The 23,654-nt window shown below is 55.8% G+C and overlaps 10 protein-coding genes across 10 annotated transcripts; 7 read left to right on the top strand and 3 right to left on the bottom strand.

Annotated features, from left to right (window-relative positions):
* Positions 1-1,336: 1,336 nt before the first annotated feature.
* On the top strand, positions 1,337-3,205 carry B0I36DRAFT_357863 (uncharacterized protein; the record flags this gene model as incomplete). Its single annotated transcript, XM_046157866.1, has 7 exons — positions 1,337-1,512; positions 1,574-1,678; positions 1,739-1,909; positions 1,973-2,088; positions 2,150-2,262; positions 2,328-2,547; positions 2,628-3,205. 7 exons carry the CDS (start codon positions 1,337-1,339, stop codon positions 3,203-3,205), a joined length of 1,479 nt encoding a protein of 492 aa, XP_046018641.1.
* A 785-nt stretch (positions 3,206-3,990) lies between these two features.
* B0I36DRAFT_234959 (uncharacterized protein) lies at positions 3,991-5,423 on the top strand (the record flags this gene model as incomplete). The annotated part of the gene is made up of 2 exons (XM_046149362.1): positions 3,991-4,657; positions 4,780-5,423. 2 exons carry the CDS (start codon positions 3,991-3,993, stop codon positions 5,421-5,423), a joined length of 1,311 nt encoding a protein of 436 aa, XP_046018642.1.
* A 1,537-nt stretch (positions 5,424-6,960) lies between these two features.
* Positions 6,961-8,042, top strand: B0I36DRAFT_379526 (uncharacterized protein). The gene has a single exon (XM_046160772.1). The coding sequence runs from the start codon at positions 7,374-7,376 to the stop codon at positions 7,884-7,886; it is 513 nt and encodes a 170-aa protein (XP_046018643.1). The 5' UTR covers positions 6,961-7,373; the 3' UTR covers positions 7,887-8,042.
* A 54-nt stretch (positions 8,043-8,096) lies between these two features.
* B0I36DRAFT_311052 (adenylate kinase-domain-containing protein) lies at positions 8,097-9,928 on the bottom strand. The gene is made up of 4 exons (XM_046152326.1): positions 9,316-9,928; positions 9,139-9,191; positions 8,911-9,065; positions 8,097-8,843 (listed from the first exon to the last, which is right to left on the bottom strand). The coding sequence occupies exons 1-4, from the start codon at positions 9,461-9,463 to the stop codon at positions 8,399-8,401; spliced, it is 801 nt and encodes a 266-aa protein (XP_046018644.1). The 5' UTR covers positions 9,464-9,928; the 3' UTR covers positions 8,097-8,398.
* Positions 9,929-10,977: 1,049 nt separating this feature from the next.
* B0I36DRAFT_12793 (26S proteasome regulatory subunit rpn-8) lies at positions 10,978-12,520 on the top strand. Its single transcript, XM_046148152.1, has 2 exons — positions 10,978-11,525; positions 11,612-12,520. Exons 1-2 carry the CDS (start codon positions 11,070-11,072, stop codon positions 12,185-12,187), a joined length of 1,032 nt encoding a protein of 343 aa, XP_046018645.1. The 5' UTR covers positions 10,978-11,069; the 3' UTR covers positions 12,188-12,520.
* On the bottom strand, positions 12,290-13,489 carry B0I36DRAFT_12796 (uncharacterized protein). Its single transcript, XM_046148153.1, has one exon. The coding sequence runs from the start codon at positions 13,421-13,423 to the stop codon at positions 12,392-12,394; it is 1,032 nt and encodes a 343-aa protein (XP_046018646.1). The 5' UTR covers positions 13,424-13,489; the 3' UTR covers positions 12,290-12,391.
* Positions 13,490-14,133: 644 nt separating this feature from the next.
* Positions 14,134-14,618, top strand: B0I36DRAFT_344311 (uncharacterized protein; the record flags this gene model as incomplete). Its single annotated transcript, XM_046156248.1, has 2 exons — positions 14,134-14,238; positions 14,325-14,618. The coding sequence occupies 2 exons, from the start codon at positions 14,134-14,136 to the stop codon at positions 14,616-14,618; spliced, it is 399 nt and encodes a 132-aa protein (XP_046018647.1).
* A 1,068-nt stretch (positions 14,619-15,686) lies between these two features.
* On the top strand, positions 15,687-16,644 carry B0I36DRAFT_379530 (uncharacterized protein). Its single transcript, XM_046160773.1, has 2 exons — positions 15,687-15,965; positions 16,164-16,644. Exons 1-2 carry the CDS (start codon positions 15,781-15,783, stop codon positions 16,282-16,284), a joined length of 306 nt encoding a protein of 101 aa, XP_046018648.1. The 5' UTR covers positions 15,687-15,780; the 3' UTR covers positions 16,285-16,644.
* A 202-nt stretch (positions 16,645-16,846) lies between these two features.
* Positions 16,847-18,324, bottom strand: B0I36DRAFT_234415 (uncharacterized protein; the record flags this gene model as incomplete). Its single annotated transcript, XM_046149306.1, has 3 exons — positions 16,847-17,510; positions 17,590-17,960; positions 18,034-18,324. The coding sequence occupies 3 exons, from the start codon at positions 18,322-18,324 to the stop codon at positions 16,847-16,849; spliced, it is 1,326 nt and encodes a 441-aa protein (XP_046018649.1).
* A 1,915-nt stretch (positions 18,325-20,239) lies between these two features.
* On the top strand, positions 20,240-22,069 carry B0I36DRAFT_234184 (amino acid permease; the record flags this gene model as incomplete). Its single annotated transcript, XM_046149283.1, has 5 exons — positions 20,240-20,397; positions 20,482-21,053; positions 21,132-21,256; positions 21,332-21,524; positions 21,591-22,069. The coding sequence occupies 5 exons, from the start codon at positions 20,240-20,242 to the stop codon at positions 22,067-22,069; spliced, it is 1,527 nt and encodes a 508-aa protein (XP_046018650.1).
* Between the last annotated feature and the right edge of the window lie 1,585 nt (positions 22,070-23,654).

Raw genomic sequence — 23,654 nt, forward strand, 5'->3', positions numbered from 1 at the left:
AATTATGATCGACTAGTCGCGGGATATTCATTCGTAGCTTGAGGACCGTTGAGAAGTTTGCAGCATCACTTCTTAGACAATAGAGTCGTTGCCGTTCAATGACAACAGAACACTGTTTAGACCACCATCGTGCCATTCTCCCGCTTCCGCCTCATTTCTCAGCTGTGTGCTTGGAGGCCGGTGTTGGTTGGTGCTCATGTTGCATGCCCGAACGCGACTTGCTGCATGTCACTGCACGCCACCCAGTTGCATACACTTGCATGCATTGGCATGGAATGGCATCGAATGCCACCTCCGCATCTCTCGTACTGTAGTATACTTGAGTGACGCTGTACACGAGGATCTGTGACATAGCACAGAGCAACAAGCGGTGGCGGTGACATGGGGAGAGTTCCGACGGATGGAAACATCTAAGGGCCATGCGGACTTGCCGACGGCACCAAGGCATTGGCGTCAGTCGCAGCATCTCCAGCTTGTTGTTCATGTCCTGATCGGTCATTCAGCCGGACAAGAAAAGGTCGGGGTTCCTCACGGGGCCTTATGCAAGGCGCCCCAGTCCGTGGCGGGGACGAGAGAGGTTGACATGCATTTTCCAGATGAAGTAGGCGTAGTTGCCCAAAGGAGCAGACGCGCCGGGTTCCGCCTTGGTGGTTGGTGATGTCGACTGTTGTGTGCCGCTGGGTATTGCAGGTGGTTGATGATGGTGGACAGCGGGAGACAGGACTGGACTGGGACGAGGTGGCCATCCGGGTCCTCAGCGGCTGTGTGACACATGTCGTCGACTTGCTTTTTGGCGCCATTGGCCAAGCCTCTATTTAATGCTGGGCTCCGCCGTCGCCAAGCCGGCATGGCAGGCGTGGCCCGCTCCCACCACCAATTGCCACTCGCCCAGCGACATCGCCAAGCCGTCGGTGGGAATGCGCAAAAGCTGCCTTCCACAGACACCCTGATGGCCACCTCGATTGCCCCGTCAGCGCCCATCCCCGACCCTCCAGCCGCCGGTCCTCCCCGTCATGGACGGCCGACCCACGGCGCCGCGATGCGTCCCGTCTTACGGCACCACCTGGGCACTCGTCTCTGCCGTCGTCTGGCTTTTTCCACCGAAAGTCGCGCCTACCAAGCTGGAACCCGTGCGGCCGCTCGAGCAAGACTTCTTCTCGAGTGAAAACCTCGTCACTTTGAGCCTCATCAATACTTAGAGCCTCGGATACCACCTTGGAAGCCCTTGAATCTCTCAGGAGTATCTGTTCGAAGCAGCAGAGAAGCCTTACCAGCTCAGGTTGGATATTCTGGCGCAGACGCGACTTGGAAACCTTCGAGATCTTGGGATACCGATATGGCTCGCACTTCTGCGCTTGCCGCAGCCATGCTGCTGGCCGCTGCTTCTGGTCCCCTGGCGGCAGCATCACGCATCACGCAGTTTGATCGGCGGCAAGCCACCGCTACGCCTACACCCACGGCCGCGAGCAGCATGACTGCCGTCTCATCGTGTCACCGCCACGCCAGCGAGGTGTAAGACAACCCCCCGAAACTCATTTCTTGGGGTAAAGGATACTAAATATTTTTCATCCAGGTGGTGCGAATTCGGCACGACCGAGTATGAGGTACAGGTGCCTGCCACCATGACCGGCCCTCTGCCCTCTGCTTTCACAGACTGCCACTCTCATGGTTCTGACACGTAAGTCGGCACTTACTGCTTGAGCTCGCTCGACCGCAAGACACTGACCCTTCGTGACAGATTCTGTGTCGATAATAATGGTGACGATGTGGAGATTCTCGGCTACCAGCCTGCCGCGGCGACAACAGCTGGAGACAGCCACGGAGAGGAGGGCCACAACCACGAGGGCGAGGGCGAGGGCGAGGCTGCACAGGACGGTAACGTGCACTGTCATGACCACGCTGGTGTCGAGTAAGCTCAGCCAGCCACCGCATCCACCATGATCAAAACAAGAAATACTGACGAGACTCGAAGGCACTGTGTCGGCGGCAGCGGCGCCGAGGAGGTCTCTTGTGAGGGCAAGGACCGCGACTACAATATTGGCCTCCGCATCGGAATGATATTTGTCGTGCTGGCGACGTCGATGATCGGTAAGCTTGGCATATACCACTAGATTGCCCATGGCTGTTCGTACTAACTCATATCGCTTAGGTGTTCTGGGACCCATCTTCCTAGCCCCTGTCTTGCCTCAGAAGGCGCAGGTTGTTTTTACCGTTATTAAGCAGTTCGGAACTGGCATCATCATCTCGACTGCCTTCATTCACGTGAGGAGCCCGACCAGATATGCGCATACCATCAAAATATACTAACCGAGTCGTGCGCCTTACAGCTGTTCACTCATGCCCAACTCATGTTTGGTAACCAATGCGTGGGCCCGCTCGAGTATGAAGGCACCACTGCTGCAGTTGTCATGGCTGGCATCTTCTTGGCCTGGCTCGTCGAGTATGGCAGCCACCGTGCGGCTCGCAAGTTCTGGTCAAACTCGCACTACAACGACGAGGTTGTCAGCGTCATTGTACTGGAGGCTGGTATCATATTCCACTCTATCCGTAAGTTGTTACCTTGAGACGCGGAACCCGACGCACCGTAGTAGCTTGAAATATGACGCTAACGTGAACATGAACATCAGTGATCGGGATCACCGTCGTTGTTGCTAGCGACCAATACTTTGCTGGCCTGCTGGCTGTCATCATCTTCCACCAAATGTTCGAAGGCATTGCCCTGGGCAGTCGCATTGCTGCGGTCGGACACCACGTGCGCAACATGGCTGCTGCGCACACTCATGCTCACTCGCTCCCAACCGCCCCTGCTGAGTCCAAGAGCGCCAACGAGACCGACGGGGGCGTGGTCAGCGAGAACAGCAGTGTCCCCTCTGAGACGTCTAGTGTGGGCTGGAAGACTCTCTCGCTGCCCAAGAAGCTCCTTATGGGAGTCGGCTTTGCCATCACCACGCCCATCGGCATGGCCATTGGCACTGGTGTCCTCAACACGTTCAACGGCAGCGACCGACGCACGCTGATCGCCCTAGGCACTTTGGACGCCGTGTCTGCTGGTATCCTTGTCTGGGTTGGTGTAGTCGAGATGTGGGCTGGTGACTGGATGTTTGGCGGAGAGCTGGCGGATGCAGACCTATGCACTACCTTGAGCGCGGGCGTCGCGCTTGTTGCCGGCTTGGTGCTGATGAGTGTCCTCGGCAAGTGGGCTTAAGCCGTTGGGGGTGTGGTCAATGACTTTTATGATATACCCAGCTTCTTTGTCAAGTACTTGTTACATCGCATCAGCGCTATAGACCGGGAATCTAGAGGGTGGGCGTGAGGATAATGAATAACTCAAAGTAATCACTCTGCTTGGCTTTAAGGCTCTTCTCATATTTGGCAAGACTTGCGCTTTCAAGCCCACTCTTCACGAAAACAAGTACCAGTACATGGAGGAAACATGCTCAACTCGACACATCAGTCGTTCTCCAAAAATTGCCTTTGTATTATCTGGACTAAAGCACAAAATTACCAGCATGCGTACTTTGACTTGTCACCGAGGTTTGAACTCTGCTCTTCACGGTCGTCATCAAAGTTACGACTAAGTGTAAGCTACGGCAGGGGCAAGGCCAGGGCAGGTACGTGAGTGGCTGATTGTGCGCGCATGCCGGGGGCCCCACATGGGAAAGAAACCCTTGGGCCCTGGCGGCGAAGCTAAAGTTGAATGGTCCCTGAGCTGGGATGCGAATCAGCTGCAGTGATACCCCTGACTGGGACTTTTCCCTTTGAACGACAACGTGCAGTCGGACGCCACGACACTCTGGCCAGAGCAGGGCTTGCAAGACGGGATTGTATTGCAGGCCATGAGCTTGTGACCACTCGGCCTGCACTTGTGAACGACGGACAAGGGCAGCCAAGACGGCAACCAGCTACTACTACTGGGCCAGCGTCATCCATCCCGTGAACCCTGGAGGCCGCCTACCCAGGCGACGACCACCAGCAGCGGCAGCAGCAAACATGCTCAGTCGGCGGCTGGGCTTGCTCACCATCACGCTGAGCTTCATCATCATCGTCTTCTACACGCTCAGCGGGACAAGGACACATGTCGTCCTGATCCCCACCACCGGCGACGAGGCCGACCAGAGGCTCAATCAGCCCGGAGCTCCCGGGTCCAACCCGGCGGCTGCGGCGGGCCACCACGGCGGCGGCGCCAGCGAGGGCCATCAGCATCTTCACAATGCCGGCAGCGCTGCCCAGTCACCAGCGGGCGACAAGACACCTGCCAAGGAGGCAGCAGCAGCAGCACTGGGGACGGCGAAACCACAGCAGGGCTTCAACCCGGGCCCGCCGCCATCAAAACCGCCCGTCCCCCCGGCGGCGGCCGCCGCCGACGAGAGCAAATGGGGCCACACGGCGGGCTCGGCCGGGTCCCCCAAGGTCGAGTTTGTCGTGTCGTCGACCAAGGCCACAAACACGTCCTGGGTGGCCGAGTTCTTCCCCTCGGTGCCGGCGCACATCTACATCGCCGACGACCCGACGGCGCCGTACACCGTGCGCAAGAACATTGGCCACGAGAGCAGCGTCTACCTGACGTACATCATCGACCACTACGACGACCTGCCGGACATCGTCGTCTTCCTGCACGGCAAGCGGTATCAGTGGCACAACGAGGATCCGCTGTATGGTAAGTCAAGCATGTCCCCACCCATACTCATCTCTTGACTGTTGGGAAGTGCTGCTCCCACTCCCAGTCAAGAAAGTTTACAAATGACAGAATGCTAATACGATATGGGCGACAAACAAAAGACGGCGTCCGGCCCCTCCAAAAGCTGCGCATCCCTTACGTCCAGGACCACGGCTTCGCCACGCTGCGCTGCTCCTGGCTGCTCGGCTGCCCGCTCGAGATCAAGCCGGACCCGGCCGCGACGCTGAAATGGGACGACCCGGACGCGGACCAGCGCGCAAAGACCGAGGCCGCCTACGCCGCGGCGTTCCGGGAGCTGTTTCCCGGCAAGCCTTTACCCGAGGCCGTGGGGGTGCACTGCGGCGCGCAGTTCGCCGTCACGCGCGAGCGCATCCGGGCCAACTCCCGGGCCGACTACGTCTCGTACCGCGACTGGCTGTGGACCACGGAGCTCACGGACGAGTTCTCGGGCCGGGTCATGGAGTATAGCTGGCACCAGATCCTCGGCGCGCCCGCCGTGGACTGCCCGGATGCGGGGGTTTGCTTCTGCGAGAAGTTTGGCATGTGTGACCTGTACGAGTGCCACGACTATGGGTGTGAGAAGACGTACTTTTTCAAGTTTGGCGAGCTGCCGGATGGCTGGCCCGAGGTCGGGTCCGGGACGGACGGGTGGCCGTTGAGGGAGTGGGCGGATCCTGGGTTTGTGCCGCCGCCGCCGGCGGAGAAAAGTCCGGACGCCGCGGCTGCGGAGAAAGCTGGTGGGTAACGGATCTCCTTGAAATGCTGGAGAAATAGGGTATATTTGCATTTCATGGAATCTCAGATCATTAAGCGGCAGGCTTTACTTCATGGGTACTGGATGCCGTTCTCCGTGTATGACGTGATGTTCAAACAACATTGGTTAGAATGACATCTGTCATGGCAACCTTGGAACACGAACTGATCTCTGCCTTCTTGCAAGCTAAACACTGTAACCGTCATATCGATCTAGCACAAAGTACGAAGGCCATCGCCTTCGGTTGTGACACAACCGCTTCGTTGGTGGAATTCCAGACAAGCAGCGGCCCGGCTCTTACAATGCCTCGCACGAAGCCGGATGCATCTCCGTCTTCACCGGCTTTGGGCATCCCTGGGAAGCAACGCGCGATAGAGTGATGATAAGCTGCAAGGTTCATCGTGGTCCGACCTGCCGTAATCATCATCCGCCGCAGACAGCAAGCACGTAAAGGCAATTCCGTAAGACAATGTTAGGAATGATATGACCCAACGTGTCGCCTTGTACGAGTGGAGCGATACTAGCTGGTAAAATAGACACTTTGAATCATTATTTGTATAACGGCGTGACCGAAGCCGCGGGTGCGGCCCGAAGCCGAGCTGTTTGTGTACCACAATCCCTTCTGGTGATGCCCTTATGGGCTTGAAAGTGCACTCTCCTGAAGAACGGACATGAGATGGCAAGGACTCAGCGCTGGAGGGCCGTGATGCTACAAGCCGGCTGAGCAATGTGGTCTTGGATACGGACACTGCAGTGCCATGGCTGTGAGTACTACCCAGCAGAGATCCGTAATCTTGAAATCTGCTCTTCGTGTCAAGTGAACCATCTCTGGTAGGGCCAACAGCCACTGAGCGTGCCTTGACAGAAATGGCGCGGCGCTAGTCATCACTCCACCTATCCAATGGTCACCTCCTTGAAGGGTCGATGCCGAGCGACTGAGACATCTGTCACCTTGGGCACATTCCCCTTGCCAGCTAGCAGTTCTCGCCACACTCTGTATTGCTTGCTGCCCTGACGCACTAGTCGTCTGCGCCCCCGGATGAGATGCCTGTGCAGCCGTCGCAACTGTCGTCGCGTGGGATCAGTGGAATTGAATTGTGTGCGGCATGCTCACTCTGGGTTGTAACGGAAGTGCAGAGTCGGTGGTACGTCGCACGGCATCCCATCCCGCACCCGTGGGCCATCCGGTGATCCCAGAGGATCGAGTTCTTGACAGCCCGCTCGGCGTGCTGTCACTCGCGCCCTGCGATCCGGAAACAAAAGGCATAATTCCACGCATGGCCATTGAGAAATGCAGGGTTCTCTTTTGTCGAAAATGCAGTTAGTGCGACTCGTTCGCTATCCCTTAATACGAGCCAATCAGCGCCTCACTTCGATAGTCTCTGCGTCCCAAGGTGGAAACCCAACCATGCTAGTGCCGGGGAGTGTGTATCGAGGCGGCTTGTGATCACGATGCCTTTTTCATGGCGATCTCTGCAATTAAAGCAGGAGGCAGGTGCAATCCTCTGCCACCGGCTAGACCAGACATGACTATGCTAGGCTCCACGTGTTTGCCCTGCCTTTCAGGCGGTGCAAACGATACATCAAATGTATAGCCTGCTCTCGTGTGACTGCCGGGACGAACCTTATAAGTCGACCGTGTTTGCCACTTCTCCGTCATTCTTGAAAACCCATTGGCCGTCGTCGCCATATAGAAGGTCTCCCATTTTCGTGATATGCGAGTATACCGAGACACTCATTTGTATGACACTGATTCCGCAGACGTAATAGACGCCACTTGACAGCAAAGGAATCAGCGCAAGAACCTGCAAGCTCGCCGAAGGAGCAACTCATCCTCCGAGTCACCATTCGAAGACATTGCCCTCACCCACAGGACAACCCAGCAACTTCGCACCGCACACACCTCTAAAAACACACACCTGGCACCTTACAGAAGCGAAAATGCATCACCTCAACTTCCGCTCCCTCCTCACGACCGCGGGTCTCCTCGCCGCCGTAATCATAGTAGCACCCCTTGGGGTCTCGGCCCTGCCGACCACACCATCATCCAGCAGCAGGACAAGGACAGTCGAGATAATCCTACCCAAGAACTGCGGCCCGGTGCAGGCCCCAGCTGCTCCCATCCAATCATCAACAACGCCGACAGCACCTCCAGCCGTTTCCACCAATAACAATAACAACAGCAGCAGTAACGACGACGACAACGACAACCTCGACCTCCCACCCGGAAGCTCAATCCCACCAGACCCCTTCTTCCCGCCCGCCGCGCCAGAGCCGTGCCCAGACGTCGGCGGGCAGCTGTGCATGTGGTTCTACCCGGCGGGCCCGTCGCGGATGGAGTGCCGCGCCGACGGGGCGTATCATCTGCTCGGAACGTGCTCGATTGGGAATGTCTGCCAGATGGATGCCACTGGCAAGGCCGTCTGCGTGCCACAGACTTTGAAGGCGGTCTGAGCATGATTGGGACTTTTGGTATCGTACAGACCTGCTTGTCGTGACGAGAGTTGTGGAGTTCTGGGGCCAGGTAGTGCAGTCATGTGCGAGATTGCAGTCATCTCTCAAGCCAGTGAGGGCGCTGCCAGCGGTTGGAACGCAGATGCCTCTGTCATGCATAGCATCTGCAAGGAAACCAACCTAGAACTTTAAAACAGGGCAAAAAGCAAGTGCATAATCATTAGTGTCATTTGTACATACCGGCCATCACTCATGACCGACGTCTTTTTTTCGTATGATACAACATCCCACTATGCGGGCAGATCTTTTGTCCTCTTCCGACATGCGCCAAGTGTTCTGAATCTGGAAGCCCCTCCCATGCGTGATCACATAAACCGACATGACATGAATCGCCATTAGATGAGTGCTCTCAGATGAGTGGCCTCGCCATTTTCTCGTGCATGCTGCCGATGCGCCGCATGTGATGACAGGGGCGCACGGCAACTGCTTATGTCACTCTAAGGTGACCAAATTTACTTGCCAGTAAGCTTGCTGAGGATGCCGCTCTTGGGCTTGGCATCAAAGATGTTCAGCAAGCTCTTCCAGACCTGGCCAGGCTCCTGGCTGGCGTCAACACCCTTCCAGATACCAGTCTTCTGGTAGTAGTTGACCACGGGGGCGGTCTGGGCGTGGTAGGTCACGAGACGCTTCTTGAGGGCATCGGCGTTGTCGTCTGACCGCTGGATCAGGGGCTCGCCAGTGATGTCGTCGGTCATGTGCTTCTTGGGCGGGTTGAAAGTGCTGTGGTAGCTGCGACCCGACGCAGGGTGGACCAGACGGCCAGTGATGCGGGCAACGAGCAGAGCGTCGTCAATCTGGAGCTCGACGGCGTGCTGCAGCTTCTGCTGCTTCTCGGCAAGCATCTTGTCGAGAGCCTCGGCCTGGGCGACGGTGCGGGGGAAGCCATCGAGAATGAATCTGAAAGCACCAAGAGTCAGCATGCACCATTGGGGACGGGTTCACCTTGTTTTACGCATGTACGTACCCTCCCTTGCACTCCTTGTTGTTCTCGAGCTCAGACTTGATCATGCCAATGACAATGTCGTCACTGACGAGACCGCCAGCGTCCATGATCTTCTTGGCCTCCTTGCCGAGCGGCGTCTTCTGGGCGACTTGGGATCGGAGCATGTCACCGGTGGCCTGTTTGAGGACATGTCAGCGGTCACCGTCTGTAATGATGCAGACCCCCTCGTGCAACTACGCGAGTACTTACCAAGTGGCAGCAGGAGAACCTCTCCTTGATCTTGGGAGCCTGGGTGCCCTTGCCTGAGATGAAAATCCCGCAATTAGCTTACACGGCAATGGTTTTCGGCGGCTGGCACATGGCGTGCGCCGTTCCGCAACACGACGAACGCCGCGTGCGACTGGATCTTGACGAGCAATTACGTACCGGCACCGGGGGGGCCCATGATGACCATGCGGATGCTGTCCGTCACGGAAGGGCCACCGCTCTGGCGCTGCTCGAGCTGCTTGACGCGCTCCTCGAGGCCGGAGACGACGTCCTGGAGACGCTTGAACTCGGTGTCGATGGCACCCATGCTGGCGGCTTGGGGATGTGTGTGTGTGTGTGCGGGTGCGGGCGAGGGCTCAACGATGAGGTGCGCGTGGGCGAAGGAGGAGCTGTTCGATGCGAAGCTAATCGACCGAACTGGCGGGAGAGTAAGGAGCCGCTCGAGAGGTAGAGTCGACGAAGGGATGCAAGAGGGAGGGAAAGCGGATTGCGTGAGGCTCTAACGAGACAGCAAAAAGACAGGACAGGAGGTACAGTGTAAATGATAGGAGCGACGGGGGAGCGGAGGAAGCAGCCGGGACGGGCCAGGTTGCGACGAAAAGTTGGCTAGCTGGCGGCGGCAGACGTTCAGAATCGCGTGCGAGTGGCAGCAGCATTCTCCTCGAAGAGCCTAGCGGCGGCCGGCTGTCGACATCGGCCGTGGAGCTTGGGGCAAGGCCAGCACTGGCACCGCCTGCAGGGCCGCCGCCCGCCAATTGAGCCTCTTGAGTGGGGGGCCCGGCTCCCACTGAGCGACCCTCGTGGACCTCCGTCATCGCCTGCCCACGAGCCAGCTCGGCTATATTTTAGCCAGCGGCCCCCTTGGTCCCCTTTGCCCGCAAAATCCGCCGAGGTCAACCGGGCGGACCCCTGGCCCAGCCAGCGCCGACACCTGTCCCGGCATGGGCACCTTCCAGCATATCCTATCTGGCCAGTACGCAGAATCACTCTCTGCCGGTGTTGCATGATGAGATTGGCCTCATGTCCCTGCGTCAGGGATCGTCGTAGATGCCGGCTGGATATCTGCCAAGAGACACTACTTGAGACATTGTTGTACAAGGCTCACACCGGGAGTTGTTTGCAGATCCAGTCAGGGGAAGACCCAAGGTCTTGCCTCATTGCTCATTATTGCCTGAGACCCATCCACCTGTCGCGATGGGAGATAAGTGGAAATCTAATTACAGTCTATCGGTGAACCAGCCGCGGCCTGTCACGTAGATAGACTGCGGCTGCATTGTTTGCTTTTTACCAAAAGATAAGACACTATATACGGCCTGCAAAAAGCCCATCCTGAACACGCTAGCAAGACAAGACAGTCGCATGTGAGTGTCGATATTGGCAACTGTACACTCTGTTCTCCTCGGGAGTGAAGATGCTGCGGAAACATGGGACGAGCGCAAAGTTGAGTCTGCCGCTCCAGCCCATGGAAGGCCTCATGTCGCTGAGCCAGCGTCAGGCTCCCCGTCCCTCGCTGTGGGAAGCCTCAGCCACGAATCGTGCACACAAGCCACAGTTGAGCGGCATCAACTGCTCCAGTGTGGCGCCAACGCCTCGCACGGGCAGCAGCTCCACGGCCGTCCTAAAGGCGCTATTCCGGATCAGGGATCGAGCTCTCGTGCCTCCCCTGCTTGCAAGCGCATGCTGTGGTGGGCTGGCGGGCAGCGGAAGGCAGCCTCACCACTTACGTTGACAGCCTTCCGTACCTGAGCTTTCGATTCCGCCCTCCGAGCTTCATCATCGGCACAAACAATCACCACAACCACGTCACCGCCGCACCCGCCACTCTGCCTGCGCAGAAACCATAAGCCTACAGCATACTACTTGGAGCGACGACCTGACTTGCCGACTGTGTCTTGAGACACACCTCTCACAAGATGCCTGCGACCACAGCCGAGACGCTGTCCTTCGTTAGCAGGAACGTCACCGTTGCCCCGCTCGTTCTGCTCTCCGTCGTCGACCACTACAACCGCGCGGCCAAGGGCACAAGGAAGCGAGTAGTTGGTGTGCTGCTCGGCCAGAACGATGGCCAGGTTGTGAGGGTGTCAAACAGTTTTGCCGTCCCCTTTGAGGAGGACAATGACGACCCCTCCGTCTGGTTCTTGGACCACAACTACGTCGAGAACATGAACGACATGTTCAAGAAGATCAACGCCCGCGAGAAACTGATAGGATGGTATCACTCTGGCCCGAAGCTGCGTGCCTCCGATCTCGAGATCAACGAGCTCTTCAAAAGATACACGCCAAACCCGCTTCTCGTCATCATTGATGTCCAGCCCAAGGAGTCAGGTGTGCCGACAGATGCATACTTCGCGGTAGAGGAGATCAAGGATGTAAGATTTATTTCCATTTGCTGGAGTGCCCGTCGAACGTTCGACGGTGTCAACATGACGACATTGGTGAACTGACGATTTCACAGGATGGCACAACAACGGCCAAGACCTTCGTACACACCCCATCCACGATCGAGGCGGAGGAGGCGGAGGAGATTGGTGTCGAGCACCTGCTTCGCGATATCAGAGACGTTGCCATCGGCACATTATCCACACGCATCACAAATCAGCTGCAATCCTTGCAAGGGCTGCACCTCCGGCTACGGGAGATCCAAGTATACCTTCAGAAAGTCCAGGATGGCCAATTACCAGTAAACCACGCTGTGCTCGGCAACCTGCAGGACATTTTCAACCTCCTGCCCAACCTGTCGACACCCAAATCAGGCTCGGATGGCAAGTCGTCGCAAACGAGCGAACTGTCCTACGCCATGAACGTCAAGACCAACGACCAGCTGCTTGCCGTCTACCTGAGCAGTCTGATCCGCGCCATCACGGCCTTCCATGATCTGATCGACAACAAGATCCAGAACAGGCAGCAGCAGGAGGAGAAGGAGGCCAAGAAGGAAGAGGCGGCAGCGGCGGCCAAGGACGAGAAAGAAAAGGAGAAGAACGGCACGAATGGCACAGCCGCTGATTCTGCGGAGAAGAAAGAGAAGAAGTAAGACGCCGCAGTCCCGCACAGATGAGGGACATCTCCATAGGCACGAGTGCTAGGCTCAATTGTGCACTTGGGCCTCGTATGAAAGAGCAGATGCTAGAGAATAGACGGAGGCTCTGCCTGTGCATGTAGCTGCGTGCATCCGTTGATCGAAATGCATCTCGTATATGCCACCAGACATCCGCGTAGCAATAATGAAGTGGTAGGTCTACACGTCACTCATCAGTCCGGCGCCTTCTTCCCGGCCGACTCTTCGCTCTTGAACATATTCACCAAGTACGCTCGACCAGCGCTCGCCCAAAAGACATGCCAGCAGATGCTTACAACACGGCACGTTCACGATCCCGCTCCCGGGCAGACCGTCTATACTAAACCCGCCGCACTCCCACGACCGATTCGTCTGCGCGGCGTCACCATGTATGCCATGCTCATCATGCGATGCCGCTGGGAAGATCTCATAACCCGAATCACTCGCTCTCGTTCTGCTTGCGAGATCGTGGTCATCGCTTCGGGCCTGCCCAGCGCCGGGTCCTTCGGACTTCAGCCTTGCCAGTAATGACGTTTGGGCGCTGCTGCCTGCTGCCCCAGGACCAGACTGATGCTGTGGGAACCGGCTCGTAGCTTCTGGCGGGAAGGCGGAGAACGCAAACGCCGCACACGAGCAGTTCCATGCGTCCAGGCGGACGACGTAGACTTTCCCGCCCGATGCCGGGGCCGGTGCCGGGGCGGCCGGGATCGTCGTGGCGCCACGGCCGCTTCCTGCGAGTGCGGCTGCTATCGACACGCTGTCTAGTGTCGTGTTGTGGTTGTGATGATGGTGGCGGCGCCGGGAGGTGGTGGTGGACTGCTGTTGTTGCTGCGCGGAGCGGACGAGGTGGAATGTCCGGGTTCGTTGTAGTGATGCCTCTTCTGGCCTGGCGTTCTTGGTGTCACTGTTTGTGCTGTCGTTGTTGTTACTGCTGCTGCTATTTGCGACGACAACCCGTGTGACCAGGCGTCTGTCCAGCAGATCCAGAGCGGGCAGAAGAATGGAAGGATAGAGGACGTGAAGAGTGGAAAGGAGTGCACGGTGCGGGTTTGGGATGAGCTTGAGAGGGTTTGATGGGGGATGGTCTGCGTAGTGGTGATGGTGGCGCTGGTGTTGCTGATTGGGGTGTGCTTGGTGCTCGGCCGGGTTGTATGCCGAGAGAGTGTTTACGACAGATGTGAGGAACTCCCTCGGTGAGGGAACTGTCGTCATGGCTGTAGGTTCCACATTGTATGTCCGATGTGGCGGTTTGCGTAGGAGTGTCGTTGGACGTCTACCTGGTGTTGTGTGAAGAGATAGCCCGAATGTCTACGGTGCCTAGCACGGCTATTCGCACGGCCGTGTATTAAGAGTCCTGCCTGCGCATGCTTACCATCTTGTGCTTATTTTCAGGATATGCTTATGTCTAATACACAGGGAGAGTCAAGGATAATTGTTCTGGTCATTCATCCCATACCCGTTGCCCGTCTCCAGTTAAGGACTGCCAGCGGTGATCTGCTGAAAGTAAAGTTACTTGGTGGTTGGGTGCATCAGTGTCGTTTTCCTTTCAATCTGCGCGATCATCAGAGATCACCTTTACTTATATAATCATATTGGGCATTTCTAGTCCTGCCTCTATGCTATGAAGTGTTGTCACAGAATGAATGCCATCAGTTCTCCATCTCAGTTCTGCCCCAGGCACTTTGAGCATTGACACATGCGGTTGCCCACAGCAACTGCTTTGCACACGAACATTGTTCCCTTGACCAGCCGCAACCAATGCCCAGCTGGTAGTGCGAACACGTACCTATCTCGATTACAATCTTTGTTTGTTCACATTCTGAACCACGTCAAGTCTCGTGCAGCCCCTTTCCCAGTCAACTACCCGACCAAACCACTCACACACGACAACTCGCACAACGAAACCAAGAAATCTAGCAACAATGGCACCAGCTACCCCGACCAAAGCGGACACCAAGTCATCCGGAGGTGAAAAAGATGTTGAGTTCCTCATCGCTGTCCTGCAGTGCTTCGAGAACGAGCCTAAGGTAAGGATCTCAATATCACGACAAGGTCACACTGGCATTCGGCCGAGATGGAATGCAGGAGTCCAGCTCACATATTCTCGTCACAGGTTGACCTCGAGAAGCTCCGCGTGATGACCGGCATGGCCACCAAGGCAGCTGCCAATACTAAGTGGTGGCGTGTACGTCAGAAGTACATGCCCAACGCCGTCAGTCCGAAGAAGCGCAAGGGCGACACCGACAGCGACGCGGCTGAAGACGGCGATGCGAAGCCCAAGCCCAAGACTCCTCGCAAGGCCCGCGTCAAGAAGGCAGAACCCGAGGACGAGCGTGATACGGACAAGAGGTCTGCTGTGAAGAAGGAATCGTCGGCCCTCAAACATGAGGATGAGGATGAGGCTTAGGCACGATGTCTTACCACTGATTAGGACTCGTCAGGCACGACTGCTGCGTCAACTTTGTGTTCGCCGTGGAAAGTCTATGGGTGATTCATGGCCGGAGCAGCCGCAAGCAACTTTGGGCCCTTGGGATGCAGGAATGCTCTCGAGAGCAAAGAGATTCACAACGTGCTAGCATAGGGAGGGTTTGATTATGATCTTACAAAGATGAACATGCTGTCTCACCTCTTTCACAACATATCGCCATGCCGTAGTATTTCCACAATTATTGATTTACGGCGGCTGTGATTGGTTTTCTCTTGCTTTGGGCCTACCATTCCATCATCTGATAATGTGCTAGGTTTTCGGGTGGATGGCCATGGCTTTGGAATAAACAAATGACCTGATGAAAGGCGGTAGTGATGCGCCTACCTCATTGCGCAATACATCCGATTTGGGGCATGATTCTGATTTGAAATCCGGACCAGCTGGCTCACTCTTGCAACTCACTCACCTCCTCGCTCGTGCTTCCGTGACTAGCTCCTTGGCCAGAGGGATGATCTCGAGAGTCTCCTTGATGGTGGTGATGTGAGGGTGAAGAAAAGGTGGGACTACTTTGCTTGGCTCCAGCACTTGACTTTCCCATTCGTGCCGGGTCGTACCTTCCACTTTTGGAAGCTGGAACGCACAGCCAATCAGGTCCTGTAATAGTCACAGACATGGTCATCAGAATGGCAGCACGATGCAAGTTGCCCAGCTTGGCACAATGAAGAATCTGCTTGGGCATAACGAATCAGGCACCCGCAAGTGAGTAGAAGTGCCTGCGAAACGGACAGCTTTGCTCTGGTTTCTGGTTGCATGATGGTGTGTGTGTCCAGGCTCCCATATTTGTGCCGCTGGTGGTCTCCACCAAACTCACCATTTAGAGTGTTCTCTGGGCTAAGCCCGCCCCAGCAAACCCCGGCTTTGGTGGGCCCACACTGCGCATTGCATGCGGCTAGGCCCTCCACCTTCGTCACACCACCCTTGGAGGGCCCGTAAGCTGCTCATGCGACCGCCACATCGTCGTGTGGGATCCTTCTCCTCTACATCATCCATCGCCAACAACCACGAGCAAGACTAATACCTCACAACCTCGACAGCAATAAACACCGCTCCATCCTCTCCACAATATCACAACTCCCCGAAGATGCGCTTCTCCACTGCCGTCACTGCCGTCCTAGCTGCCGCCTCTGGCGCGCTGGCCGTCGATGCCCCATCCAAGAACGTCATCGTTAGCTTCCCATTCGACACCCCCACAAATATCATCGACAACGCCATGGACGAGATCCGCAAGGCCGGAGGCATCATCACCCACGAGTACAAGCTCATCAAGTAAGCGCGATGACCCATCCCATATCCCAGCTTGACCATGTGGTGTCTGCAACACGAGGAATCTCTAGCTGGTGCTCTGCTGTGTAGCGTGCATCAAGCCGGACTGTTTCCGGCAGGCCGTCAAGCACTGCGCCCGCACTGCCTCCACCGAGATCTACTCCGAAGTACGTATTTGCTGACTGTCGTCATCTACTCCAGGGGCTTTGCTGCCAAAGCGCCTGCCAAGATCTTTGAGACCACCATGTCCGTGTGGCAGACCGAGTTCAACGCCGTTGTTGAGGAGGACCAGGTCGTCAGCACCCAGCAGGAGAGTCTGTAAACAACGCTTGGTGCAATCAGCCTCATCTCTCTCTCTCTCTTTTGCTTGAGCTTTGAGCAAGATCTCGGCTAGATCACAAGCTTGTGGGAGTGATCATTAAAGGCATCAAGGCCCAGGCTAAGCCACCATACCAGCAAGATACCCAAATATGATTTCGAAGACCAAAAGAACGAAAGCGACGACACATGATCCAGTGAATGCGGGAAGATTCCGGAGTTCAGTCTGTCATTCATCAAACAAGTCGACAACCAAAGGCAAGCTCTATCTTCCGGTCAATACTGAGACTAGCTGTAGCCTCCACTTGCGCTTGGAATTATTGTAAATAGGTCGTAAATAGTATATCATTCATGTATGTGCACGTGTATGGTTGATGCACGGTTTGTGAATCTTGTGTCTAATAGTGACATTCAGATTTGAACGGGCTTGAAGCTGTTGTAGGCTCTGCTGAGCACCGTACATACGTCCTTCGTCGGTGTACGAAAGAGCCCAACAGCTTCCGGACCTGAGTTGGGTGATCAGAAAACTCTGACCATTCTTGTTGGATGGAAGAAACAGGCTACCATTATGTCGATGCCGACCAGGAGCGCCGGTCATCACACTCAGGATCCCGCCCCTTGCCTGGACGGTCAAACCGGACCTCGACCTCCTCTTGTATGACTATCCCGCGCGTCAGTCTCTTCACACTCTCGCTCTCGTGGGCATCATTCTCCTCGTCACTGTCGCTGATGCGATCAGCATCACGGCGACGGCTTGTCCCCTTCTCAGCTGAAACGGACCGGGTTCGGTGGTGGCCAGTGTTGTCAGAGAAGCACGCAGCTTCATTCTGTGCCGCCGGCCCCAGCCGCAAGCCAACAAACGTCCCAGAGCGTCTGCCCACGGCGCTGCTGTTATCCTTGGGCCTGGACGACGCGTGGGCGCCGCTGCCTCCGCCGCTGCCGCTCGCTCCGCTGCCTCCACAACCCGTCTCGTACGCCTTGGCCGCAAACGTGTTCTTGCCGTCCATGCGCTCGAGCTGGTACGGCGCGTCGATGTCAATACCCAACGTGTTGCCGAGCCAGCTGTCAAACAAGCCCTTGAGACTCGGCACGCAGTTCGTGATGACGAAGCAGTTGGCAGTCGCGGCGAGCCAGACTGCCGGACTGAGGGAGAGCCAGGTGTAGTCGATGTCCTGCCGGTTGTAGAGGTGCGTTGTATCTAGGATGGCGGGGAGGGCTGTGACGACGCAGCTGTGCAACAAAGCACTGTCAGGACATGGTCTCAAAAGAACGAGTGAGGCTGGTGGAGGCGATGGGAGGGTCGACTTACGCGATGCGGATGGAGAACAGAAAGATGACAAAGACCTTGGTCTTGGTGGCTATCTGCACCTTGCAGATCATCGGCACAGCCAGCACGCATATCAGTACGTCAGTGGCTATGCTCGCCCCGATGGTCAACTGGTAGATTGAGGTCGCGGCGGGGCAGGACTCTGTCGACTCTGCTAGCCATGGCGAAGGGAGGCTGCACCGGAAGCAGTTGGCGAGGAAAGTGCTGAGACCTAACACGCCGACTGCTCCGATCAATATCCTGTTTGCTTTGAAGATGTTGTTGTAGGTGTTGATCGATTCGATGAAGAGGCACATGGACACTTTCGTACACGTGCCTATCACGATCCACAAGAGTGTGGCGGCATATTGGACCTTATTGGTGCCGGCAATCGTGAGTTAGCCTAGCTCATTAGGCATCTCCGGATAGAGGGAGGGGATGGCTTACCTTTCGAATCAGTACCAGATGCTCGTCGCCGACGTCTTCTCGATGCTTTCCCACGCCCAGGTCCGCGGAGTAGACCACAAGTCCCGTGTACGCAAACAAGAAAGTAGCGCCTATTAGCAGCGCATGGTCGTATGCTTTGAGTGAGTAGATGTTCCGGCGCCAGAAGAGCTTAGCCGCGATGGCTAGTGCCGACACTGCAGCCGCGACGATGGAGACGGTGACGAGGACGGCGCTCTGATCGTTTGAGGAGGCGGAGAAGAAGGGCGCCAGTTGATCTTGAGAGTCTGCCATTGCTCTAGTCACCGCAGATCTATGCCCATGACGAGGGGGAACGAGCACAGGGCAAAACTTTGGTAAAGATCGTCCGTCGACTTTGCTGGACTGGGACGACGACACCGCTGCATATATCATCAGTCGATCGATGAGCGACCCCGTGTCTTCAGCCCGGCAAGGCAGCGCCCAACATACTTTCAGAGGGCTTGGCGAGCACAGCTGCAAGGGCCTGAGCTTGTCGGAATATGCTCATGCCAACAACACGCACCCGATCGTGGGAAGCAGTGCGCACCCGCTCGATCCCACAACACCCCAGAGACCGAAAAAACCCTAAAGCAAGTCTAGCAGCCAAGACGGCAGGGAGTTTGCTGGGCACTGCTACCTCACGCTTTCAACATGCATGGAAGGCGTCGAGGACGGAACTTCAGAGACTTCGGACATCGCTCAACGTCGTATGGATGAGCATGCGGAGAAATTCTGCATGCCGGGGCAACAAGCCCTTCCAGCCGCTGTTGCTGTTGCCAAGTCAATTATCCCTGAGTCACGCGAAGCTTGTCCAAGGGGGGTCACAATGCCTTGGTCCGTGGCTGGCAATCTCACGAGGCCCTCGCACCGACAGAGGTCGGGCGACCTCCTGGACCACCGCGGATGAAACCCTGCAAACTCTATTTGCGGTCGGGGTGAATGAGAATGCGAACACGCAAGGCTGTGGTCCTTGGCGGTGTCAGTGCGGGTTCCAGCTGTGAATTATGCGAGATTGAACGCACAGCATAAATGCCAACATGCCCCTGACGACATACGCCCGGTGAGCTGGGGTGGTCGAGCCACAAGCTTTTCTTGGAACAGTGTCAAGACTCGGAGACTCCAGGGACCCGAAGTTAATATCACAGAGAGATATGTCGGCCGAGTCGCTCAGAAATGGAACGTCTGCTCCAGGAACCTTCAGCGGGCCGTGCCCTGGACAGACCGGTGGGCAGGGGTCTGTGGCCTGACGATCCAGGGTCCTATGCAGTTGGTTGTGCTCCATGTCTGAAGAACACTCGAGCCACTTCCCAATTAGTGTAATAGGCCGCGAAACTGAGTTTTCTTCCTTGACTTTTTATGCCCTCCAGATTATCCCGTCCAACCGCGGCGCAACCCGTGACAGGGATTGGTATTAGGGCCATCGCTGTTCCGCTGTCCTCCGCCATTGCCGCGCTTCATTGCAGTCCCGGCATCTCCACAAGCGGGAAATCAGTCCTCGTGTCAGATCGAGCCAGACGGGTTGCTCGTGCCCTTCTTGGAGAATAGGCCGTCGCATCGAATGCTCCGGTCAGCACCTTGCTGGCATGGCACGTTTTGGAAGATGTCGTACACCAAATTCTGGCACGATCATCGACCCCCAGCACTCTCGATGGGAGGCGCCGTCAGCCGTACCTACCACACGGGGGAAGCGGGCGCTATTCCGGTCTACTCATGACAAGCGGAGAGCAGAGATCGAGTGACACTATGGAACGCCATGCTGCGTGTGCACTAGTCAGTTCCTCAGCTCCTAGACAAGGGCCTGTAACCCCTGCGGCACTTCCGCCCAGGGTCGAGAACTCTTCTCTGTCAAGGGTCTGTCTCCTCCTGTTGCATCGACACGATACTCCACCACCTCAGCCATGTGAGGGCAGGGCTAGTTCGGTATGGAAGACGGGCAACGCATGTTGTGGCGTGGACAAGGGGCTGCCAACTCGTATGGTTGGAAGGTCCTTTTCAGCTGCAGTTGTTTGTCATTGGCACACTCATTTTCCTCTCCAATCCCCAACTTCTTCTTGGCCCTTACCTTGAGAAGCACAGGACTCGAAGTGATCTTCACCGGTATCCTTCAGCCTCATTCGTTACTGCATTCGTTTTTTGGTATCAGTTCTTCAAGCCTGTTGTCGCTGCAATGGCGGAATCCAAGTTTGAGATGGCCGACATCAAGGTCGCCGAGCAGAATGGCTCGGCGGGTCGTGCCGACAACGCATCCCTCCTCGAGAAGCAGACGAGAACGCGCAGGTTGTTCTCAACGTCGCAACTGTTTGCGTTCTCGCTGGTGTACTTCATCACCTGGGGAGGCCTTGGAACGTAAGTAAACCGTGCCACTAGCGTCTACCGCGACTTTGTACCATGGAAGATCGAAATAGATGACTGACACCTGTCGGCTTACAGCAACATGTACTTTGCCTTGATCAACGGTGGACCGGTCGCTTATCTTTTCAACTTCATCATTGTCTTTGCTGGCGTCTTGGGGCAGGCGGCATGTCTTGCCGAGCTCTCTTCGATTATGCCAATCGCTGGTGCTCAGTATTATTGGACATATGCGTACTCCCCTCCCAAGTACAGGATGTTCATGACCTGGATCCAGGGTTGGGCAACCTGGCTTGCTTTCGTCGCAGGTCTTGCCTCGGTCATCAACGGAACGATTGTCAACCTCGAGGCCAGTGTGCAGATCAACTTCCCCGACTATGTCAATGGAGGGTGGCACACCACCGTCATAGTCATGGCTATGCTGGCATTCTGCACCATCTTGAACTGCTGGTTCTTTGGCTTGGTGCCCTGGATTGAGCTGGGATCTGGTATTCTGAATGTGGTATTCTTCCTCATCACGCTGGTATCCCTGTGGGTCATGGCTCCGCGCAATCCAGCTTCGTTCATTCTCACACGGACGAACTACTCCGGTTGGGATAACGACTTCGTATCTTGGAACGTCGGCATGCTCACCCAGATCTGGTTGTTCATCAGTAAGTCTATCCCTTGACTGAAGCGCTGTCATCTCGCCCTTGCCATGGCTTCTCAACTAATCAACGTTACTGCATCAGGCTTTGAATGCGTCATCCACATGGGCGAAGAAACCAAGAATGCTCGCCGTGCTGTGCCGCAGGCTATGTTCTGGTCCATCGTCACGAATGGTGTTCTCGGTTTCGTCATGATCATTACCTACATTGTAAGCGAACGTCCCAGTCATTTTGCTGCTGCCGTCATGACAATATGACACAAGTACTGACAATTGAATCACTAGATCTGCATGCCGCCTGTGGAGGACCTTCTCGCATCCTCGAACCCCTTTATCTACTTGCTGAAGACAGCTGTAGGCTCTCCAACCGTGGCGACCGTTTTGACTACCGGCATAACCATCATCGGCGTGGGATGCTGCCTGTCTTCGTTCTCCTCCACTACTCGTCTCACCTGGGCGTGGGCTAGAGATGGTGGACGTAAGTTGAGACCTCGATCCTTTTCATTGCTATGGGAGGGAACATAGACTGACTCGTCCTCTACAGTGCCCCTCTACTTTGGTCACGTCGACGGCAAGCACCGCGTTCCTCTGCGAGCTGTTCTCCTGACCTGTGTCATTGTCATGCTCCTGGCCCTTCTCAACATCGGAACAGGTACCTACATCGCCTTCGGCGCCGTGACTTCCTTGTCGTCCCTCGGCTCTTACGTCAGCTACGCCATCATCCTGTCCGTATCCCTCTACGCAAGGCTTACAACGGGCCTGAAGACGGCTGAATGGAGCATGGGCCGTCTTGGCCTGCCCGTCAACATCTTTGCCCTGGTCTACACCCTGTACTGCATGATCTGGTTGCCCTTCCCTGTCACCGTTCCCGTCACAGCTGCGACCATGAACTACTGCGGCCCCGTATTCGTGGCTTTCATGGTTGGTGCTATTGGATCGTGGTTCGCGTGGGCGAAGCACAACTGGTCTGGCCCCAACCAGGGCGTGGCGGAAATCGTCATGAAGTCTACTGGCGCCAACTGAGCACTTCGCCCTTGCGTTGCGTTGCAGTAAAAGCTAGCGCAGCTAATGCTCATATTGCCGAGGCATGCTCGCCGATTGCAGAATCGCGGACAACGGTACATCAGTGTCGCGCCTGCAAAAGTATGAGTTTCCCAATGGCACTTCAAAAGACAAAACCATAGTCGCTATTGTGTATAGATCAATTTAATTATTTCCTAGATTCTAAAACTTGACTCAATCATGCATTAAAATAAATATGACTCGGTCTGTGTACATGTTCGGGTTGGGGTTATCTGGCCAGGAAGCATTCTGGGTGCGTAATTCTGCCACGGGAAGCCAAGAATTATTTACTTGACCGACTTGGCAGAGTAGTGTATTATTGGTCCCGTAGTTCTATGTCGGATACATACATGTCATCTGTGCAGCACCTCGAAGAAAACCCTTCGATTCCAAAGAGTATCCAGTTTCTCTCTTCTTCGTGTGTCAAGCCTGGCTCCATCTGAGCGCCCAAAGGCTCCATACACATTTTTTGCGCTGATTGCTGTTTGCAGCCAGCATAGCCTTAGAAACCGTGGTGCAATGTTGAAGAAGGCCACCTCGCCAGATTGGCGTTCCACAGATCAAATTGTGAAGCATAAAGCCGTGAGATGCTCAGAATCTAGAGGTGCGTAACTCCACGAGACTTGTCACTTGGCTGGGAGCTGCGCATACTCATGGCTAAAAGCCAGGGCAACGCTGGCAGAACTCATTCATCTGCATCCTCGCCGTCAGACACGATGTGAACAAGTACAGTAGCCATTCTAAAAGACTTGGTGCCTTTGAATTCGAGTTATTGTGAAAGGCATGCGTCAATATTGACTGCGCAAAGTCTTGGCAACAGATTGCCTATGCTGACAACTGAAGCTGCAGACTCGGACCGTGCCGCGATGCGGGTGTGGAATGGTCGGCACCAAGCCGGTCGACAAGGATCGTCCTGCATGAGTCCGGGGTCGGTATGCAGTTGATTGCACCCTAGTATCTGCTTCCTTGCCATCAGTGCCAAGGACCAGTCAGATCAGACAAACTAGCAATTCTATCAGTCCAATACGACCATGTGCTAGAGTTCGGCCCGCAGAATCGCGACTTTTCACTCGACGAGCGGGGTTGCAATCATATCACGTACCTCAACGAACAGTCACTGATGGCCAAGGCACGGTGTAGATATCAAAGTTCGGAAGGTGTCAGTACCCATGCAACAGCTACATGAGCTTCAGTAGAGACTCGATAAATTTGAAGAGGCAAGCTCTTGATGCGACTTGATCCGCCGAGCAACTCCCTGGGTATAGATATGGCCTCGGAAGTTGGATACTGGCTGCAAATGCTGACTTTGGAATCCCAAGTTCCAAAACTTGTAGCAATACTGGTGCCAAGGCTTGTGATATATCAGAACTTGCCACGGATCTATCGAGCAGGACTGGCATGTCAGATCCTTGCTGTCTGCGCCTTGGTGGGGGGTCAGTGATCCGACCAGGTGAGGTCGCATTCGCTATCTTGGCGATGCTGTGCGACATGGGGCCAAAAGGTCACTCTGTGATTAAAAGCCTGGTTGCCCTCCTTCCCACATTGT

Source organism: Microdochium trichocladiopsis (assembly GCF_020744255.1).
Source record: "Microdochium trichocladiopsis strain MPI-CAGE-CH-0230 chromosome Unknown B0I36scaffold_1, whole genome shotgun sequence".
In the NCBI taxonomy this organism is placed as follows: domain Eukaryota; kingdom Fungi; phylum Ascomycota; class Sordariomycetes; order Xylariales; family Microdochiaceae; genus Microdochium; species Microdochium trichocladiopsis.

Excerpts from the sequence above, each read along its gene's own strand:
- B0I36DRAFT_12793 (XM_046148152.1), top strand. The coding sequence starts at position 11,070 with ATGCCTGCGACCACAGCCGAGACGCTGTCCTTCGTTAGCAGGAACGTC. Across the intron at positions 11,526-11,611 it reads CGGTAGAGGAGATCAAGGAT|GATGGCACAACAACGGCCAA; the intron begins GTAAGATTTATT and ends ACGATTTCACAG.
- B0I36DRAFT_12796 (XM_046148153.1), bottom strand. The coding sequence starts at position 13,423 with ATGACGACAGTTCCCTCACCGAGGGAGTTCCTCACATCTGTCGTAAAC.
- B0I36DRAFT_379526 (XM_046160772.1), top strand. The coding sequence starts at position 7,374 with ATGCATCACCTCAACTTCCGCTCCCTCCTCACGACCGCGGGTCTCCTC.
- B0I36DRAFT_379530 (XM_046160773.1), top strand. The coding sequence starts at position 15,781 with ATGCGCTTCTCCACTGCCGTCACTGCCGTCCTAGCTGCCGCCTCTGGC. Across the intron at positions 15,966-16,163 it reads CACGAGTACAAGCTCATCAA|GGGCTTTGCTGCCAAAGCGC; the intron begins GTAAGCGCGATG and ends CATCTACTCCAG.
- B0I36DRAFT_311052 (XM_046152326.1), bottom strand. The coding sequence starts at position 9,463 with ATGGGTGCCATCGACACCGAGTTCAAGCGTCTCCAGGACGTCGTCTCC. Across the intron at positions 9,192-9,315 it reads CATGGGCCCCCCCGGTGCCG|GCAAGGGCACCCAGGCTCCC; the intron begins GTACGTAATTGC and ends TTTTCATCTCAG. Across the intron at positions 8,844-8,910 it reads AACAAGGAGTGCAAGGGAGG|ATTCATTCTCGATGGCTTCC; the intron begins GTACGTACATGC and ends TGGTGCTTTCAG.